Genomic DNA, 22,228 nt, shown 5'->3' on the forward strand with positions numbered 1-22,228 from the left:
CTCTCTCGCTCATTCATTCACTGCTACTGCTGCATTTTAATAACTCATACTAAGTATGTTCCCACGCCCCAGCACAGCCAAGCTCGATCGTCAACCTTAACAGCTGCTCCAGAAAGTGCAAGGCACCTAAAAAAAAAAAAAAATCAGTGAAGTCAAGTCAAGTCAATGCACGCATTTTGTATGAATCGCGCGGTCGTTCGCCGATCATTAATTTGAATTAAATTAATGCAGTGCGAATGGCATTATTGCATAATCGCAGCGCATCGCTGGCACGTTTACGCTTTGCTCACATGTTTCCCCAAAAAAAAAAAATAAATAAATAAATAAAATAATAATACAAATAATAATTCAATGAACCAGCCCGAGATGGGCGGCCGTGCACGCCCATTTTACAAGGCGCCGCATTCAAAATATGCGTGACCTCAGCTGCGTTTTTTGAACCCAACAACTGCCTAAATATTTTGTCGAAAATTCAATTTTATTGCACGATACGTTGAACTTGCGTCTGTTTCTTAAAAAAAAAAAAACTAAATAAATAAATAAATAAAATAAACCTGTACGAACATTTCCGCATTGGCGCTGCGAGCACAGAGAGCGAACGAACGAACGAAGGAAGCAAGTGAGAATTAAACCGAGCGCGAGAACAGCTTGCATACGACTCTCGCGCGCTCACTCGCTCTCTAGGCTGCACGCGCTAAACTTTTATTTATTGATTTAGATTGGTGCGAGCGGGAGAGCACGAGAGATACGAAGCGACGACGAACGAAAAATTTCAATGTCAAATTTTAATTTAGTTGCGTTTTTTGACTCAGAACATTACCAATATGGCAGGCGCACCTCTCGCTCTCGCTCGCTCTCTTCTGTCTACACACACACATGGGAGCGCGCGCGAGTGTGTGTGTGTGTGTTCTTTTCTATTATAGCTCTGTGTGTGAGTGCGTGTTTGTGTGTATTTCATATCAAGCGAGCCGAAAATTTTGGTTGAGCTGTCGGAATTAATTTGTTTGTATGCCTCACTACATAGACAACTATTATGCAAAAGTGTGCGCGTGTGTGTGTGTGTGCGTGAGTATTGGGGGCTGCCATTTGTTTGTTTGTTGTTCTTTTGGCGTATTTCTCTAGCTGATAGTGCTGCTCGCTCCGCACACCGGCCCCGCTCCCTTGCTGTGTTCGTGTGAAGTGAATGAAACTTTCAAGGTCGCCTCTTTGTGTGTTTGTGTGCGTGTGCAGTGTGCGTATTAGATAATAGTCATGAATTCTTCTGCCATATCGGCTATAGATTCTCATATCTATTATACAACCAAACAATGTCCTTGGGCTAAAGATTTGCGTATCTATCTAACAATCTATATATCTATGTATGTATGTATGTATGTATGTATGTCGTATCTTTCACTCGAAAATGCGCGGTGAACTGGTTAATCAGCTTCTATTTCATGTTAAACTTAATTGTTATTAATAATAAAAAACATATGTATCTAATTTAACAATTTTCCTATATGTATAAAAACTGGATTAGTAGTTTCTTAAACCAGGAAGCATTTTTGCGTTATAGCCATATCTAAATTTACCCTATATATTTATGACTGTGTGAGTGTACATCCGCCAAATTTGTTCTTATCAGCTTGGCTTTTAAAAAAACAACATAGGTTTTTTCTACAAATTTCTATTTTTTAATTGCGAATTTAAGCTAATTTTAATACACAATATATTAAATATGTTAAGAAAAAGCTAGGAATCCTCTACTTATGCATGTGTAATTCATATATTATATATAATTAATCTATCTAAAAAAACTTTTCTTATAGAGTACCTTATAGTCAGGTTTCTTATTTTCTTATATATAATTTCCATGTGGCACATATTTAAAAATATATGTACATATATAACGGAATGTGGGCGCAGTAAGAATAACACCTACGCCTTGCCTCTCCCCTACGTATTGTCTGTCTGTCTGATTGCCCCTACATACCCAGAGATACACTTAAGGGATTCTGTACGACTGACGTCATGAGAGAATGTTATATTGGCTTAAGTACACACACACATACATATATATTGTTTTGGAAACTTGCTTTGTAATCCATTCACGAGCGTGTTCCTATAAACAAAGCAACAAGGTCAGCGATGTCGCACTCCCCACCCCACGCGACACTCGCTTATATCATCTAAAACAATTCAATTTGTTAATCGACTACACGTGTAAAGTGTAATATTAAAAATAGAAAGAGCAAGAGATAGAGACAGAAGAGGAAGACTAAGCAGAGCTGGCGCTTATCAATAGATAGGCAAAAAAATTAAAGGGCAATGCGTCACATCACATGTGTATGTACATATGTATGTGTGTGTGTGTGTAAATATTGATAAGAAATCTGCATGCATTTATCTATTTAATACCACAGCATTATGAGCTTGATCAATGCATTTGAATTTTTAGTTTGAATTAAAGAGAACTACAAATTTCACACGCACACTCGCAATGAGAGTGAAAGAGAGAGGGAGAGATGCATAGGCAGCGACAGACGCAACGGCAGCGACAGTGGCAGAGCAAGATTTGTTGTTGCTGCAGCAAAAGTGCAACGATCTGCAGTGCAAAATGTCAGTGAACTTGCCGAGACAACAACAACAATAGCAACAACAACAACTACCAAATGCAGACATCGAAGCGTGTCTGGCACACAGAGACGACAACAACAAATGCAACAGCAACAGCGCCTCTTTCATGATCATGATCACATAGTAGATAATGACGTTTGCGCTTGCTAACGATGAGCACCATATGTATGTATGTGTGCATGGGCAGCATATTTGAGCATGCATGCAAGCCGATGGCAGTTTGCAATTGTTTTTGTGCACGAGTGTAGACAATGCGTGTAGCGCCGGCTCGCTCTAGCACGCAAGCTCTATGCCAGTGGGCAATGGCAAATGAGCGAGCAGAGCAAGCAAACAAGCAGAAGAAGAGCAAAGAGCGTAGCAAAGCAAAGCAGAGCGTATGACTTTCTTGTGTATGAAAACCAGTTTTGGTTTTGTGTGTGTGTGTGTGTGTGTGTGTGTGCGCTGCTGAAGAAAGTCTTTCGGCTGTGTTGTTGTCGCTCTGGCTCTCTTGTTTCGTTATCTTGGCGCAAGATTCTTGTTCTGCTTTGTTTACTTTCTTCGCTCGCCTGCTTTCTTTGGCCGCTTGCGGTGAAAGTTACGTAACACTTGCTGCCTGCAATTGTCTTCACGTGTTATACACTCCCCTTGCTCTCTCGCTCCCGCTCTCTCGCTCGCTTGTGCTGCTTGGCCAGAACAAGCTCAAGTTCAACCAGTTGCCCATTCTGTTTTGCTGCTTTCTTCGTTGACATTGGCATTGGCCAGGCGAATGAGCGAGCGAGCGAGCGAGCGGCTCTTCGTGTGCAAAGAAAGTATTACGTCTGTATTTACTTTCTTCGGCATTGGCCTCTGCTGTCGCGGAGAGTAAAAGTTTAACTGAGATGTGCTCAATAGCAAGATTTACTGAGATTATCTTAAGAGTTAAAATCGAAATGAATGCATGAATGAATGAATATTATAATGTGCATAAACATTAGATTATTTTTTACTTAAATTTCTATACATTTCAAATCAATTTTATATCCATTTAAATTGCATTTTCATTGATTTTCATATTAATCGATTTTCTCCTTGGTTCTCCCTTTGCAGAATTCGATGGCACCACTGTGCTGTGTCGCGTCTGCGGAGATAAGGCCAGCGGCTTTCACTATGGCGTGCATTCCTGCGAGGGCTGCAAGGTAAGTTCGACTCCCACTATGTGCACTCGCGTATAGAACTAAGTATTTGAGGGGGTGTCTGCTGTGGCAGCAACCACCGGGACACCGTCTGCGCTGACATTGAACTCAGTTGACCTCGCTGGCAAGGGTAAAGGGCCCGTGCAGTCGGAGGGTTGTTGCTGTGCAGGAACAGGAACAACTTCATCCATAGATTGGCAATTGCGTGGCAGACATGAAAACCTGCGCTGCTCCTGTTTGTCCTTGCATAAATTGCGTCGCAATAAAATAAATCACAAGTATCCTGAACCCTGCAAACACCACCACCAACGAGCAGCAACAAGATGTGGCAGCAGCAGCCGCCGCCGTAGCCAAGCACCACCGTGTTTAGCCCTTTTGTCTGTGACATTGAAAATTGCCGCAAGTTCATTCGCCCGCCGCTGCCCAAGCCCGATGCAGATCGTGCTCCCCTCTACCTCTCTCCGTCTCCCTCTCCCTCTCCCTCTCCCGTTCTGTCTCTTCCTCCCTCCCACTGCAGTGGACCCGAGCTTAATCAGTCGCTCGCTCTTGCAGTTGCTCTCTACGTCTCGCTCCCTCTCTCTCTCTCCCGCTTACTCTTCAACCTTGGCAAAGTAGTTTGCCCTATTCCCTTATATTCGCCGCGCTGCCGCCAAAGTCGGGAATAATGTCTCAATGACGTCCTTGAATTAGGTTAACAGCCAGTTTCCAGTTCCAGTTTGCTCTCTCTCGCTCTCGCTCTCGCTCTCTCGGTCTGCGATCCTTTGTCGTCGTCGTTGTTGTTGTTGTTGTTGTAGTTATTTTATTTGTTTAGCATTGGTTTCTTTCTTGCGGGCTGCCGAGACGTCTGCGCGTCTGAAATTTCAAACTTTCCAAGACTTTGGCCCGCTGCTTTTGCGAATATTCTTTTACGCTTTTTTCTGCGCTCGCCTTTTCTTATTTTTTTTTTGCGTTTATATTTTGTTTTTTATATAATTTTGGCAAGTTCATTGACTTTGCTCTTGACCAATCGTCGTCCAGTCTTGAGCTTTGGGTTTCTTGAAACGTTTTTTTTTTCTTTTTGGTGTGGACTGGTGAGTTTTTTTGTATTATATACATACACATATACATAATATATACATATGTATGTATTTTTGCGCCTATATAGCTCGCTCTCTTTATGTATAATGATATTAAGTAGCTCGCGTCACTTTTATCAATGCTCCAGTCACACACATGCGCTAATTTAAATACACACATGCGCACACATGCACACATTGGTATGTATGTATGTTTTGCTCGTCTGGCAGGTAGGCCTATTAACAAGCAGCTCGTACGCGCTTTTTTGAAGTTCAAGGTTAAGCTGAAGGCACAGGGTCCCAGCAGCAGCAACGCTCTAGCTGCCTCGAAAACCTGTCCTGCCCTTCTTTGCACACGCACGAACGTTCTCTCTCTCTCTTTCTCGCTCTCTCGCACTCGCTTTAGATAGTCTCTAGAAGTAGGAAGCAAGTTTTAGAGGTTTTTTGCCATTTTCGTATTGCTCATACGACGCGTTAAACGCTGTCATCATTATTGCTGCTGCTGTTGTTGTTGTTGTTGTTGTTGTTGTTGTTGCTGATGTTCGTCATGTAGCTGATACTTCCGCCCAGGCCAGATCAGACTTGCTTGGCTTTGCTTGAGCACCTGGTCAGAACCAGCCTTCAATGTGTCTATTGACCTCTATTTTATTTTGTATAAATACACATACATACATATATACATACATAGATATGTATATACATACCTACATATGTACATGTGTCATATTCGAACTGGAACTTCATACTATTCATTTATGAACACATTTTGCCAGTTTGGGATAATTTTGGCTGTAGCTTAGCAAACCCCGTTCTATTTCGATTTCGAATTCGAATTTCGTATCATTACTATATGCAATTTAAAGCCCACACTCTGTTAGGTCAATTTCCTTGCTTACGTATTCTAATTCATTTTCTATTTTCATAAGATTCTCATATACTCACTGATTGGAGTTTTGTATAATTGCCTTCAACCTTCAACTTTCCAATGCTGGAAATATTCCAGCTCTCCGTCTACCTAGCTCAGCATGCCTAGGCTATTCTCCTATAAGCCTGTTTTTTTCGTCCCTCCCTACGCACGCCCTTCCGCATCTAGGTATCGCTTGACTATTTACCATATTCTCTGTTCACTTGGCAACACCATTCTTCAACACTTTTCCACTGTGCCTAATGACCCAATTTGTGTGGTGTGTCGTCCAGTCCGTGTTATGGGAATGGCTTCTTCGCGCCGTCTTCCATAATTCCTCCAAATTTAAGCATAAAAACAAAACGTAGAAAAAATAAGCAAACGGAGGCACAAAAATAAATTAAAACCGACATACAGACACACATACACACATATGTATGTGTGTTCATAAATAGGTAAACATGTTTGTGTGTATTTGTTGACGTTGGCGTTTTTGAGTGTGATTTCTGTTATGGCTTGCGTCCCACTGTCCTGCTGTCTCTGCCTCCCTCTCTCCCTCTCTTGTTGGTCAGTGTGAATGGTTTGCTTTCTTTGCTCCACTCGGCTACTCTTCGGCTATTATACAACATGTTTTTGTTCTTTCATATTATTTAGCATATTTATTTATTGTACATTTGTTGTTATTCTTTTCTTTTCCACACACACACACACGTGCATACATTTGTTGTTGCGTTTTTTGCTGAGCTTCTTTTTAGTTGCGTTGCTGTTGATGTATTTTATGCTTCGTGTAGTTCTCGTGTGTGCAGTTGTTGTGAGTGTGCGAGCGAGCGAGCTAGCGAGTAAGTAAGTGAGTGTGTGTATGCTTGTGCGTGTGCGAGCAGAGCTGACTATGAGCGTGTGTGTGGTTGTGTAAATGTGAATGAACTCGTTCAATGTCAGCTACGACGGCGAAGCAGCGTACGCAGCATGGGCCACAAGAAAGCGGCAGCAGCAGAGGCAGAGTCAACAACAACAGTAGCAGAGAGCATAAGCCGTGAGAGGCCTCAATGTGCTGCGCTCATACTCTCTCTCTCTCCTGCCTGCAAATGCAGCGGCAATTGCGCTCGCTCTCTGAAATAGTTTAGTTGCTTGTATTTTCGACGTGGAGTTTTCGTAAATTGTTTTTGATCACTTATGCATGATAGTATGTGTGTGTGTGTGTACATATACATATATAGAGGTGTTAAATGATTAACATTTCGTTGAGTTCCTATTCTTATCTGCCTGTTATACTCTAGGCTTTCAATACTGCTATTCTGACTGAGTCATCTCTCTCTGGTAAAAGTTCCATTTAAAAATTGTTCATTACATTCCTAACCTGCATCAATAATGACGTTGCATCAATAGAGCAAGAGAGAGAGAGAGAGAGAGAGAGGCAGAGGGAGAGACAAACACATTGATAATACACTTGATAATCATTTCGAGCATAGAGTGGAAAAATTTGTGTGTGTGCAGTGTGCGGAGGGTTGTCCGAAAATAAATAGAAAATACAGTAAAATAAATATAGAAAGAACACACACAGAGAATCCGAATCGACAAAAACAAATAGAAATAAAAAAAAACAATTTCTGAGCTGAAATAATACAAATATAGATCAGCTATTAGATATCAGTTAATCAACTTAGCTCTTATTTAATTGATGTCATCTTGGCATTTCCTTCCCAGCTGCCATTTCACTTGCCTGCAATCAGACTCTCTTCTATTCGAATTGGAAACTGTGCTGAAAAGAAATCAAAAACGGGAATAGGGCGAAGAGAGCGCACACGCTGAATGCAGCAAATGAGCGGCGCAGAGAGTGAGAGAGAGAGAGAGTGCACATCTGTGCGTGTGTTAGTGTTGTGCTAGGACCCAAATAGAGCGGCAGACACAAATACACACACACACAAGCACACTCTGATATATACATGCATATGCAATCAGAGGTTAATGCTCTGACATGCACTTGAACGACTGACTGCAGTTCCTGCTCTGCGTGCGAGTGTGTGTGGGGGTGTTAAACAACCTCTGTTATATGTACACAAAGATACGTATGCTTATGTTGGTGTAGAATGTTCTAGAAATGCTGCAGTATTTGGGCTTTTGATATTGTCGTTTAATTTTATGGGTTGCATTTTTCTCTGCTGTTTATTTTATTAATTTAATCTCATATTTATTTTATATATTTTATTATGATAAATATTTTTCTAAATTATTTTTGTGTTATTTAATTTATATATATGTACATATATTTTTTTATATATTTATGAAATACTGTTTCATTCGTTCATCACGTTTTACACGTGCTCGCTCTCTCACACACACACACAAAAACACACATAGTCGCCTTTTGCATTTTGCCTACAAATAGTTCAATGCACTTTGCAATTTAGGTCAACAACCTTTGTCTATTTGGGTTAAGCATCAAAAATGCGAAAAAAATCTCTAATAAAAAATAATATAATCTCAAATATTGATTAATTTTTTATAATTAAATAAAAATGAAATACAAACAATTATGTATATATAAACAAACATTTTTAAAGTTTATCTCGCATGCGAGCCCACTTCTGTTAAGTGTGGAGCAGCGCTGTTAATTTCTGTTACGCCACCTAGCGGCCGCTTGCTGCAAACGGCGCAAAAGTATGCTACAAAAACAGTTAACAGCTACTTGCTATAGCAAACAGCTTTTGAGCGTGCGCTGAGCTGCGGAGACCTATTAAAACAATTCTGATTACCGTATTTGAGAAATGTTAACATATTGTTTTTCAATAATTAAAAATTGGGAAAAACATTTAAATAATTTTACACTTTTATATATAATTAGTTTATTCATTCAAAATAATTTAAGGCCCAAAAGATTCTTTTGCAGTGCTTCAAAGTTTGAACAAAATAGCAAAATAAATTTTTTTTTTCCTGTTAAATGTTTTTTATTAAAGATCATTTTGAACTTGCATTAATGTTAGAACTTACTGTTAATTTTTTAAATAATGATGAACACTTTTAAAATTTGAACATATTTAAAATTTAAAATGATTTATTTGGAAGAGTTAATTAAAAATTATTTATGGCAATTTTTAATTGATTTTATGTATAGGTTTTCCATACAACATTATTGTTGTTTGAATTGTTGCTATTCCAAGGCCAAATCACGCTCACACAGAAACACAAACACACACACACACAAAGCAGTAGATGAACTCTTATATTAAATTATATATATCTCTATTCAATAAGCAATTATTGTTGCTATGAAGAAACAATAACAAAATTATAATTTGCCATGAAAAAAAATAGCATTAAATTAATATATGGGCAAACGCCCACCAGCAGCAGCAGCAAAGCTTATCTAACAATTTGATGTATGTATGTATGTGTGTGTGTGTGTGTGGCAAAGAGAACGTGCAGCTGCAACAGAGCTACAACAACAACAACAACAGCATTGAGTACTACGAGCTACGTAACTGGGGCGAGGGCATAGTGCAATGAACTGACTGCCTGGCCTGGCCTAGCTGGCTGGCTGCAGCGGCAGCGGCAGCAGTTGCAGTTGCAAGTTTATATGCTGCATGCCACACACAAACACACGTGCAGCAAAACTACGAGTGATAGTAAAACGTACACTACATACATTCGTATGTGTGTGTGTGAGTTCTGCAAATATTAAACAACCCAGAGAGAGAGAGAGAGAGAGGGAGAGAGTAAAGAGTTGGGCTCGCTTTGGGGTCTGGGGTTTGTTTTGTTGGGGGTGGCAGCAGCCGAAGCCAGAGCCACTTTTGCTGACCCAGTTAAGTGTCATTCGCCGCTGCCTGCTGCTGCTGCTTCTGCTGCTGCTGCTGCACGTGGCTTTGCTTTCATTCGAGGTTACTTACCCCTTTTCAGCTGGCGATTGTGGGGCTTGGGGGTTGTTTGCCTTGTGGCTTAGCCTGTTCGCTTTTTGGTGCTGTGGGTGTTTGTTTTTGCTGGCTATAAATTCAAGTATTTTCGGCTGCCGCTTGTTGACTTTATTGCTAATTAAATGCGCTGTTTGCTCTCTGCTGCTACAGGGCTATAAAAATAAAAACAACATAGAATATAATAAAAAAAAACAAAAACCCAACAAGTTAGCCAATTTCCAATTAGAATCTAATCAGCAAGGCTTGGCAGAGTGTTGCGGGCACAGTTCATTGCCGCGCAACATGTGTCAAATGCCAAATGGCATATAAATTTGTTAACTGCCGTTAGCAACATGTTGCACACGGCCTGCACTAATTATACATGCTGCAAATATTTAACAGAGCTCTGATTTTGCGTGCATTTTGCCAAAGTTCACTTCACATGCTTCCAGCTTAACATTAACATTAACATTAACAGTTTTAAACGCTGCTGTTATTGGTTTGCTGTGTTGCTAGAGCTGGACATGTTGCCAAGCGCTTGACACTTTTTTTTACTGCTTGTCATTATATTGTTGCTGTTGTTTTCCCACATTGCTTTCTCTTTCTCTGCTGCAACTTATTGCATTGCACATTTGGCGCGCAACATTCTAGAAAATACTCAACAAGAATAACAGCAACATTCTGCAATAGCAACAGCAACAACAACAACAAAAGCAGCTGTGAAACGTCAACGAACTCGCGCCAGCTTCGCTGCAAAATAGTTGAACGCAGTTGACGTCGCCGTTGACGTCGCTGTTGAGCAATGAAAGTACCGCAACAAAACTGCAAAAAACCATAGACACACATACACACGCACGCCTGTATACATGTATTTATGTATATGCTGGAATAGAGGCAGCCAAAGTGCATTGACTTTGCTTTGCTTTCTTCGCTGCGACTGCGATGGCGACGGCGACTGCGACAGCGACAGCGACTGCGGCTGGGACTACTACTGATGTTGCAGTTGCTGTTGTTGTTGTTGTTGTATGTTGCTTGTTGCGGCTTGAGTTGAATGCACTCTGCATGCAAATGGCTCTTCGCATTGTAAGAAATGTTGCACAGAAGCAACTGGTTGCACTCACACACACACACACGCACATCTATAGATATTGTTGCATTTGTTGTGGTTGTTGCAGCTCGTAATTGCCTGATGTCATAAGTCAAAATGTTGTGTGGCATTTGTTGACAGTTTTATGCGTTTTGCCAGCTGTTAAAAGCAACAACAACAACAACAACTGCAACAACAACAACAACTGCAGCGACAGCACCAACAAGAACAACAACAACAACAACTATCAACTTGGCCAGCCTTATAATTAAAAGCTAGAAAACGTTTAATGCATTATTTATGATCATGTCTCGCGTAGGCTGTGGGCGTGGCATTGGCCATTAAAAAGCGTGCGAATGCCAAAAACGCTTCAAGCTGCCCACAAAGCTGTAAACTTATTTATTTATAGATATGTAAAGTGCTTTTCAAATTAAAAAAAAAAGAAATAAACTAAATTGCACAAAATACCAAAACTAGCATAAAAACATAACTAAATATATAATTTGCAGAAGTAAGCAATTAAAAAACAAAAATAGCTAACATACTTAAAAAATTACCTAAAAAATAGTTAAAATATGAAAAGTACATTCTGCCAATAAAAAAAATATATAAATAAATAAATAAAATAAATAAATAAAAAAAATAAATAAATAAAAAATAATAATAATGGTAATAATAATAATATATTTTTTTAAGCATAATATAAATAAATATAAAATATATCTAAAGAGTAAACAGTGGAAGAAATGAAGCATATAATGTAATATATTTATTTTTATTTAATATTTTATTTTTATAAAAACAAAATTTTATATATTATATAAAATAAATATTTTAAATTAAACAAATTGATAATGACAAAATAACTAATTTATTTTAATCGTTTTATGATTATTAATAAAAAAATATAAATTAATTTAATAGATAAAATTAATATAATATTTATATAATATTTAATACTTTCTTCAATTTATTTGACACACATTAATATATATGTATATTGAGAAAATTGCACAATTATTTTGTATGGCATTTTCCAAGCATTTTCTTCATACGTACGTAATTCCCGCTGTGATTTCATCCTTTACCCCCAGGGCTGGGGTTCAACGCACTCAGCAGCAGGCTTCTCTTTGCTTAACAGAAAACAATTGCCACTGCTAAAAGCCACGCCCCCTACCCTACTGTGCGCCAAGCCGTGCTCCCTAGCTAACTAATTGATTTATGGGGCTTTGGCTGCACATTTGACGCGCGATAGGCAACACGAAATGTGCCCAAGAGGCACAACTAACAGGCGCAAAAAACAACGAGCAACAACAACAACAACTAGCAACAAACAAACGAAACAACTAACAGCCAACAACAACAACAATGACCAATAAAAACTATAGCTAACAAAGCACGCGAGTCGAATGGGAATGGGAATGGGAAATGTTTCGCTTCGCCTTGCTTTGGATTGTCTTAGGCAGCCCAACGAAAAAGAAAAACACGTAAGAAAGTTGCAGTCGAGTGCTACCGACTGCTGAATACTCATTCATGACATAAAGGATGCCAGAATAGCCACGCCCCCAATTGATAAATCAATAGAGCATATTTAACTGTGGAAAATAGTAACTTTTCACACTCGCCACCGCCCCAATGGGTATATATACACCAGATCATGTTGATTTTTGGCTCTCTGTCCGATTATATATTCCAAATTTAAGATCTCTAGGTTGCTGTTATATCGTATAATGTATAGCCCGATTTGCCACGCCCCTAATGGGCGTATCGGGAAAATCTAGACACTTTATAAACCCGATTATATGTTTAAAATTCCAAGTCTCAAGGCATACAAAGCTAATATACTCATTTTGAATTTCGTGAATGAGCATGAAAAAGGAAAAATCTGAGGAAAATTTATTGTTGCTGCTCGCAAGTGGCCAACGGGCGTTTAACTGATTTTGTTTTTGAGATTTTCCTGCTGCTCTGTTGCTGTTTTTGTTGTTGTTTCGCTTTGTTGCTCCGGCACTAACCTAAGACAATGAATGCGCGCCCGAGGCAGGGCAATCACCAAGGTGGGCATGGGTGATCGAGGTGGGCTGGCCAGGTGTTTGGGGCTCTAAATAGGCCCGCTGCTGCTGCTGCTGTTGACTAACGGCAATGTTCACATGAGGCGGGGGCAAATCGGTAGCCGCAACAGAAGTGGCTGACTTGTGTAGCCTTTGCTTTGGGCCAGGTTAACTGCGCGCTGGCCAAGGAGCAGAGCACAAGTCAGTGCAGTTAACTGGGCCTAAGCGACTCGCTGTGCTGTGCTGCGGTTTAGCTTGCAGCGGCTTTGCACTAATTGGGCTATTATATAAATAATATAATAATATTTTATTTATAGATTCATAATAATAAATATGCTATAAAAAATATATAATATATATATAAATTTAATATAACTTTTTTTATTTATATAAAATAAAAGTCATAAGTAATACAAAAATATACATATGTATATTAAAAAAAACATAATAATAAATAGTTTAAAATACATTTTTAATTTTAATTTTTTTTTTTATTTCACCCGTGCTATTTTCTTGTTTTTTTTTTTTAATGAAAAATAAGACAATTATTATTATTTTATGATATAATATTAATTTTATTTATATTTTGAAAATGTGTCATTATTTTTTATTATTTTTATTATTTTTTATTACTTTTATTAATAATTAATATTTTGGTTATTTATTATTATTTTGATTATTTATTAATTTATTATTTATTTATTTTTAATTTATTAATATTTTTACTATTTAATTTTTATTTATTATTTGTTTATTTGTTAGTATTATTATTATTATTATTTTATATATATATATATTTAAATGATGTTATATATTTATTAATTTTTCTTTTATATATTTATATATTTATTTTGTTTGCTTTTTCCGCCATCAACTTTTCGTTTCACCCTCGCTTTAAAATTTGTGCGTAAATTGCGTGACTCCACTCCAAAACTTTATATCTGTTGCCACTCCCTCTCTCGCTCTCTCTCGCTCTCTCTCTCACTCTTGCTGCCTGGCTTTTGGCTGCCACAAATCTTGACGTTTTGTTGAATGCCGCATGTTGCATGATAATTATGCAAGCGGCAAAAGTCAAATGCAGCGCTTAGCGGCGAAGCCTAACTAACTGCTGCTGGGCTCCCACTGCCACTGCCACGCCCCCAACTGCCAGCCGTGGCTGTCTCTCTTGGTTACAGTCCATTTATGGCCGGGGCATGGCAAACGGCACTAACTCATTTCCGTCACAAATTCTATGAATGCGTTCACACACACACACACACATGCACTTACACATGCACTTACACCCGCTGCCAAAAGTTTCGGGCCTGCAAATTTTTTTATGCCTAGTTTTATGGTAATTAATGTGGGCCAGCCGCACTTCATATGCGTGTTTGTGTGTGTGTGTGTGTGTACGCTGCGTATGAGTAATATGTGCTTGCCATGCCCAATGCCCATTTGCCCATTGGCCCATTAGGCTGCAGTGGTTGTACATGCTACTTCGCATCGCTCGCTCGTGACATAAAGGCTGCGAAATGTTGCATAAATTAGAGGCATGCCCCGAAAGGGCGACGTGGCAGCCGTTTGCAATGCTGCCGTTGCGAATGCAATTACCGTTAACAGTGCGTATGAGCAATTCGGTCAATAAACTGAAATGCATTTGCCCAAAGCCAAATTCCAACAGGGCAAAAGCAAAAATTCCTTAAAAATTTGAATCTTGAATTGCTGTACTTTTAAGTATTTAATGCTCAAAATTAATATGAAAACAAATTATTTATTATTTATTTTAAATGTTTGTTTTTTTCCTGAGATATAAAAAAATTTTAATTTGTATTTAAATTTATTTTATTTAAATTTATTATTATTTTTATTTATTTAGTTTTTAATAATAATAATAATAATAATAATTAAAAAAAATATATTTAAATTTTTATTTATGTAATTTTTAATAATAACAATTGTACTATTATAATTGTATTATTTATTTTATATGTTTGTTTTTTTCTTAAATTTAAAAATATATATATTTAAATTTTTATTTATTTATTTTTTAATGATAACAATTGTTATAACAAAAATATAAAAATGGAAACAAATACAAATAATTAATTAAAATTTTACTATTAAGAAATACTTACATACTTAAAACAACTTTGATTAAATATTTTAAATATTTGAATAGTACTAAAAAAAACAATTACAAATAAATACTACCCAAAATATAAATTTAAACACAAAAATGTTTAATTTAAAAAGATATAAAAATATATGTAGATAAAAAATTAGCACATTTAATTAAAAAAATAATAATATACATACATATATATTTAGAAACAAATATATACATATATTTATAAATATTTCTTGACCATGACAGACATATTTATTCTTATATACACTTAGCTATATTTTAATATCTCTCCAATTGCATTTTAAATTGCCGTCTTAGCCAGTCTCCACGTCTTCTTCGTCTTCATCTCAGGTGGCGCCCAATGGCGACCTCTTGATTGGCGCTTTGCCCCCATTGTGTTCGCTTTGGCGCTTTGGCATTTGTTTGTTTGTTATGGCTTTGCTTTGGCCATTCAGCTGTCGCAGACCCTTTTGGGTTTGCCTTAATGACGTCGCTGTTGCAGTTGCATTTGTTGTTGTTGTTGCAGCAGTTGTTGCTGTTGTCATAAGCTCAATCGAAGGCAACATGGGCAAACGCGGCCTGACAGCAACATTTTTGGCAGCCGAAATGTCAAAGCAGTAGCTGCTGATCTATCTCTCTCTCTCTCTCTCTCTCTCTCTCTCTCTCTCTCTCTCTCTCTCTTTGTCTCTATTGAATGTGTGTGAAAATTAAGCCGCATATAATTTATGTTGACTCTGTATGAAAAAAATCGAATGTAACTCAATTTTGCAAATAGATTTTGACTAGCTGCTAGTTTCGCATGTTGCATGTTGCATGCTGCTGTTGTTGTTGCTGCTGCTGCTGCTGCTGCTGCTGCTGCCTGTTTAACTCGTTCGGCAGCCTTCAGAAACTGCACGTACGTACGCTGTTAACCAGTATAATCACCTTGTTGTGGCATATAGTTCTCTAGACTCCGCTCTCTTGGACTAGACCAAAAAACGTGACTCGATGGAGGCCCAAGTCAAGTAGATGGAATTGCATTTAATGGGCGCAACAACAACAACAGCAACAACAACAACAACAAATACCGATTCTCTGCTCAGGCATTAGAGTTGTTCAAGTTGTTCGAGTTGTTGTTGTTGTTGAGACCGCAGCCTTTACAATTCAAATTTACAATTCGCAATTGATTTTTTTTCTTCTATTTTCCTATTTGTTTTCTATTTTTTTTTTTTTTTTTATGTGGGCGCCTTTGTTGCAAATCTCTGTTACGTTGCTATTTGAATTTTAGCTGGCACCAATCCATAGACAAATCATTGGTTATTTTCCCAATGCGTAGCTAGCAACAGCAGCAACAACTGGGTGACAGATGCAACATGTCATTCAACTCCAATTCGATTGAAGGTACAATTCAGCTGAGCTTAACAAAAAGAATTCGGAATGAATAGAAATAGTAAAAGTTTCTTGGAAAGAACTCTTATGAATAGAAGCTAGTGTTGTAAAATGTTGCAAAGGAAACGGTTTTTATTATATAAAAGGCATTATATGTCGCTAAAAAAAATTAAATAAAATATATAAAAATTTATTAAATAAAATATATAAAAATATATTAAATAAAAAAAATAATAATAATAAAATAAAAATAAAAAAATAAAAATAAAATAAAATGAGAATAAAAATACAAATAAAATAAAAGTAAAATACAATTAAAAATAAAATAAAAAAAAATTTAAATAAAAATAAAATACAAAAACCACCAGTTATAAAAAAAAAAAAAAAAAAAAAAAACTATAAACAAAATCGGGAAAACATTTATTGACATCTCAGCATTAGCAACACTAGCAAGTCCAATAAGAATTTTGCAAGCTGAGAACTAGTTCCATTTTCGTATTTAGCAGCGCAGACAAACACCAAAAATAAAAATAAAAATAAAAAATGAAAAAAAATGAACAAAATGCTTAACCCATTTGCAACACCAAAAATAGGCGCGTAATTTGTCGCTTTTTTTCTGAAAAGAAAAGGAAAAAAATGGAAAAAGAGGAAAACTCGATTTCCACTGTCTGTATTAAACTCAATTTTCATATGTTCGCATTTTTTGTGTATTTTTTTTTTTTCTATGTCTCTTCACCAAAAACTGTTCTAATAATACGACAGGCGACGCTTTTCAAATGCCTTAAATTTTCGTGTTTCCGTCAGAACTGTCAAGCGACAGAAAATGGGGAGAAAAAAAGTAAAAAACTGAAAAAAAGTATCGAAAAAAATCACACAAGAATGGGAAAGAAAATGGCAAGCAAAAGAAAAAAAAAAATGGAAACTAAAACTCAAACTAAAAATTCGAACGGACAGCGAGCTGTCCGGCAATTCGGCTGAGAGGCCCGAGCTATTTTTAATTGCTTTTAATTAACAGAACCTACAAAATGCAACGTGACAAGCATAATTTCGCCCATTTTCCTTGCACATTTTCCTTTCTATTTTGTAATTAATGCAATTATTTCGACACTCTTCGAAGAGCGTTGCCAAAAGGCAGCAAAGACGCGATTATGAAAGGAGAGAGAATGAGAGAGAGAGAGCGAGAGAGTAGCTAAGTGGGTGTTTGTATATGTGCAAGTGCGTTTGTGTGTGTGTGAGGGAGAGCGAACGTTAATTTGTGGAGTCATGCGAAGATTTGTAGCTCATTGTTTGGACATTGGCTTAGCGAAAAAGCAAGGGAAAGGGGGAAGGGGGAACATCGAAGTGAAACGAAACGAAACAAAACGAAACGAAGCGAACGCGCAGCGCAAAGTAAAAGGCAGCCACAAATCGTGCCAAAAGATAGGTCGCCAAATAGACAGCAGGACAGCAGCGCCTGAGTGAAGTGGAGAGAGAGCGAGAGGGTCAGATTAATGCAAAATATGCCGCTACGCCACAAGTGCAATGAACTTAGCGACTGGGCGAACGACCAAGTCAAGCCAGTTCTAGTTGAGGCAGTCGCGCAGTCCAGCAAGAGAGAGCGAGAGAGCGAACTAAGAACGAAGAATTGAGCACTAAGCAAAGACTGAAACGACGCATATGCATGTCCATGTGTGCGTGTGTTTGTGTGTGTGCATGCAAATCAAAGCGTTGCGTTGCGTATGAGCCGCAGCGCTGATTAGACTCTAGATTTACAGCTAATCTATATTTCAGAATTGTAATAACTTGATGGCAGCGCGGCCTCTATGCATAACATATACAAAAATATATTGTAGGTAGTCTTGAGCTGCAGCGATTGCTCTCCCCGCTCTCCCCTTCCTCCTCTTCTGCTCTTCGCAGCCATTAGCCGACTGCATCGGGCTGCCTTCGTTAAATGACGATTGCCAGTCGCGTTAGGTTGCTCGTGCGACAGCTCGGGCTGTTCGCGCTCGTTCGGTCGTCTCTGGGTTATTGAACTCAACGAGCTGGCTTCGAATTGGGTTAGCGTAGGTTAGGTTAGCTTTGGGTTAGGTTAGGTTAGTTACTTGCGGCTCGACTAGACCTGACTTCTGTTGCTGCTGCTGCTGCTGCTGCTGCTGACGCCTGCTGCGTTTGCTGTCTCCCTCTCCCCCGCTCTTTCTCTTTAGCTTTTGTGTGTGTGTTCTCGTTTGTGAAATGCGATAAGCTCTCAAAACAAACGACGATGACGACGGCGACTGCAGCGACTCGGCGCTGCCCAACTTGGGGAAGAGGAAGAGTGCTGTGTTTTGATTCGCTTTAATTGCTTGGGCCTGGCCCCAAAAACGGTTCGGGTATGGGAATAAAAATGGCTGCAACAAGAAAATGGATTGTTGCACAGGCGGAAGCACCAACAGCAACAGCAACAACAACAACAACAACGGCAGCAGGTGCAAGTCAAGTGTCGCAACTGAAGTTATTTGAAGTGATTTGAAGGCTCCCAGTTATGATTTGATGGGCCTCGTTAGGCTCGCTGATGTCTCTATCTGATAGCCGAGTTGAGTTGCATTGCGTTGAGTGTGACAAGATTCGAATTCGATTTGTAGGGTTTGATTGGCTCGCCGAGTGCACTCACCTATATCTGTGGCACTGCTATATATCAGCTACAAGAATCTGTCGACTAAGCTATGTGGGTTAAATGCGCCTTGTAGAAGTCTGTTGAAAGGAGAAATGGGAAGAACTCGAGAACTCTATGGTATTTGATGTTTATTGGAGGTTTTACATGGGAAGTTACTAGGGCTTGTGAAGGGATTTTATTGGGGTTTTCTGGGTTATACAAAGGCACATTTTATGAGTTTTGCTTTATAGTGCTGGATTTTATTTTTTACCTATTTCAATTTGGAAACAATACATAAACATATTTAAATTTTTATTTTTATTTATTTATTAAATTAAATATTAATTTTTTATTAATTTAGATTAATATTTATTTTATTTATTCAATGAATTAAATTCTTATTTAATAATTAAATTAAATGAATTAAATTTTTTTAAATTAGTTTAAACTTTTTAAATAATTTCCTAAAGCTAAAATTAATTTTTTAATTATTTTATTTTAAATTAAATTTAATCATATTTTCTCTCATATATAAATTTTATATATGTAGAAGTTGAATAACAGTTGGACTCGATTTTATTTTTCTAGGCAATTTATTTAATTTAAATAAATATATTTTTGGTAATTTTATATATAAAAAAAAATATTTTTGTTAGCATTTTACTTGATTTACTTCGCTCTTAGTATTTTAACTTTCAAAAATTCTTATAAAATATATTTTTAAGTTCTTCATGAACTGCACTCAATTCTCTTATTCCGAGGCATTTTTATGATATTCCACTGATTCCTGCTCGTAGTATAATTGTTCGCATTACTATTTAAAGCACAAGTTTGCATCTGCAAGTCTTGAGATATCAGCCATATGGTGCTATATGGCGTATGCATTATATTTATAATCATACAGAATTATAAATAGACTGTTTACGAGCGAATATGTTGCACTAAAATAAGTTTAGCTCTAAAGTGGGCAAGAGAACTACTTTAGTTAATCTAAATAGCCTCAAGCTCCTTTCCCCAACTATTTAATCTCAACTGCCTTTGATACACACATTTGACTTGAACTAATTAGTTTCTATTTATTCATTTCGTTACAGGTATGTCTGGCTTTTAATAACTATTTATATACATAGTTACATATATATATATATATGTATGTATGTATATGTAGAGGGTCTCATTCAATTCTGAGTAAGTTATTACATTAGAATGCGTTACGCTGCCGTGGGCCGTGGGCCCAACCCGAAACCCTTGCCCCAGCAGCAGCGCTGCCCAATTACCAGGCAAACAAATAGCCAGGCAAGCGAGTGTGAAAGAGAGGGCGAGCGGCGGGTGGGCGGTTGAACGTACAGAGACGATTAGTGCGAAGCGACGGCAGCGTTGCCAAGTGCCTCACACACACGCACACACATACACATGCAGGCAGAGGCATACGCATACGCATACTTACATGACATGACACTCGAGTGTGGCATAGTTGTTGCAGTCACTGTTCTTGTTGCTGTTGCTGTTGTTGTTGCTATGGCGCTGCTGCTGCTGCTGCAATTGCGTAGCTGCACTCAGCAGCGCTCGAGGTTATTGAACGGCAGCGACCTCACTTTGCATGAGCCACAGCAACAACTGCAACAACAACAGCAGCAACAACAACTGCAACAACAACAACTGCAATGCTATGCAATTTTCTCGCTGCTCTTGTCGAGCAAAATGTGATTTTCAAATTAATAAAATAAATTATTATTAGACATCGACTGCTGCTGCCGCTGCTGCTGCTGCTGCTGCTGCGACGGCGCTGTCAACATTTTGATAAAGACTCGCAAGTTTATAAACATTTGCGGATTGTGCAACACTGCCGCTCGATGCGTGTGTGCATTAGGGTGGACGGGCGTGCGGGGCTGTGGGGCTGTGGGGCAGCTACATGCAAATGAAATCAAATTAAAATAAATAAAAATAAAGTTATATAAAAAGACACTAAACACACTTAACACACTTTTGCGGCCGCAAGGCGATCATGCAACAAGAGCTCAAGCTGAATCTATTGAACAGGCAGCCAAAATTTTAGAGAGGCACGAGACGAGGCGAGAGGTGGCAGAGGCAAGGAGACATAACTAGTTGATGCAATATAACTGGACAGAAATAGAGGTATCCAAAATATAGAAGAAATAGAAACTGTGAAAAACTGAGACTTACGATTGTGATTAGATTTATCATCATAATATTTGAATACTATAAGCTCAACATTGTTTAGAATGTTGTAGAAGTCGGTAAATAAAAGTTTTGATAAGTGTGAGAGAGTAGGAGAGACAGCCCCGCTTACTTTGTCTATCTCTCTCACTTGTTTAGACAGTTCTAGACATTCGTAAACAGGAATTCAGGAAGTGAACGATAGAGGGAGGGCCAGGAAGAGAATATATAAATATAGAGAGAGTGTCTTTGTGCGAAAAAGAGAGAGATGAAATAGAGTAAGTGAAATAGATTGAAAGACAGTAAGGAACTCTGAGGCTATATGTGGGGAGAAACAATTAATTATGGAATACATATATATGAGAAAAGGAAAATTAGAAGATCTCTAAAAGATAGCTCAATATCCCATCAAATCAAAGTAAAGTCCAAAGCTTACGCCTTTTGCTAGAACTTCGCTTGAGCAGAACTGCAATCACGCTTAGCTATTCTTGGTATTAGTCATTACGGTCACGCCCCCTAACGCCTGACAGCCTCTGCAAGTTTTGGTATTCGTTGAATTGGCATTTTTCCTTACGGTCCGCTTGATGACTCAATATTGAAAATAATTTGCCGCCAGTTTTGTCATAAATAAAGTAAAAAGCGAGCGCCATAATGCAACAAAAATGCGAGTGCAACTGCAACTGCAACTGCTGCTGCTGCAGCAACTGTTGCATAATTGAACAAACTGCAAACGCAGCTGCAGCCCCATTTAGTGCAAATGGCTGTCGCCGTCGTCGTCGTCGCCGTCTGTGGGTCGCCCACTTACCCAAGGAGTGAGATCTCATGCGTTTCGGCAGTGGCAGTCGAGCCGACTCGACAAATCAAATTTAACAAAAATAAAAACAACAACAATATACATATGTAGCAAATTAAATAAATTGAAAGAGTTTGTCATTGCGTCTTGCTGGCACTTGAGATACCCTAGCTTACAGTGAATCAAAGGCTGATAGAGGAACTTCTTAATATAATTATATTCTAACAACTTCAAAGTATGTGAAAACTTCAAATTTTTGTTCTTAAAAAATAAAAGAAAAAATTATAAAAAAAATATTAAAAAAATAAACAAATAAACAAAATAAAAGAATAATAATTATAGTATAGTTGAAATCGAAATAATTTATTGTTGATTAACTATAAATATTATAAAACAGAAACAACTATAAGAAAATAATAAATA

General features: G+C 37.8%; 1 protein-coding gene across 3 annotated transcripts in view; it reads left to right on the forward strand.

Moving 5' to 3' along the window:
• Positions 1 to 22,228, forward strand: part of Eip75B (Ecdysone-induced protein 75B) — a 119,068-nt gene that overhangs the window by 66,800 nt on the left and 30,040 nt on the right. For all 3 annotated transcript variants that reach the window (XM_089260338.1, XM_018101436.3, XM_018101435.3), the window contains one exon: positions 3,682 to 3,770. In XM_089260338.1, the coding sequence (XP_089116464.1) occupies positions 3,682 to 3,770 (89 nt within the window). The remainder of the gene's footprint in view (positions 1 to 3,681; positions 3,771 to 22,228) is intronic.

This window comes from Drosophila navojoa, chromosome 4 (genome assembly GCF_054131105.1).
Source record: "Drosophila navojoa isolate 15081-1374.11 chromosome 4, UAZ_NAV_1.0, whole genome shotgun sequence".
NCBI lineage: Eukaryota > Metazoa > Arthropoda > Insecta > Diptera > Drosophilidae > Drosophila > Drosophila navojoa.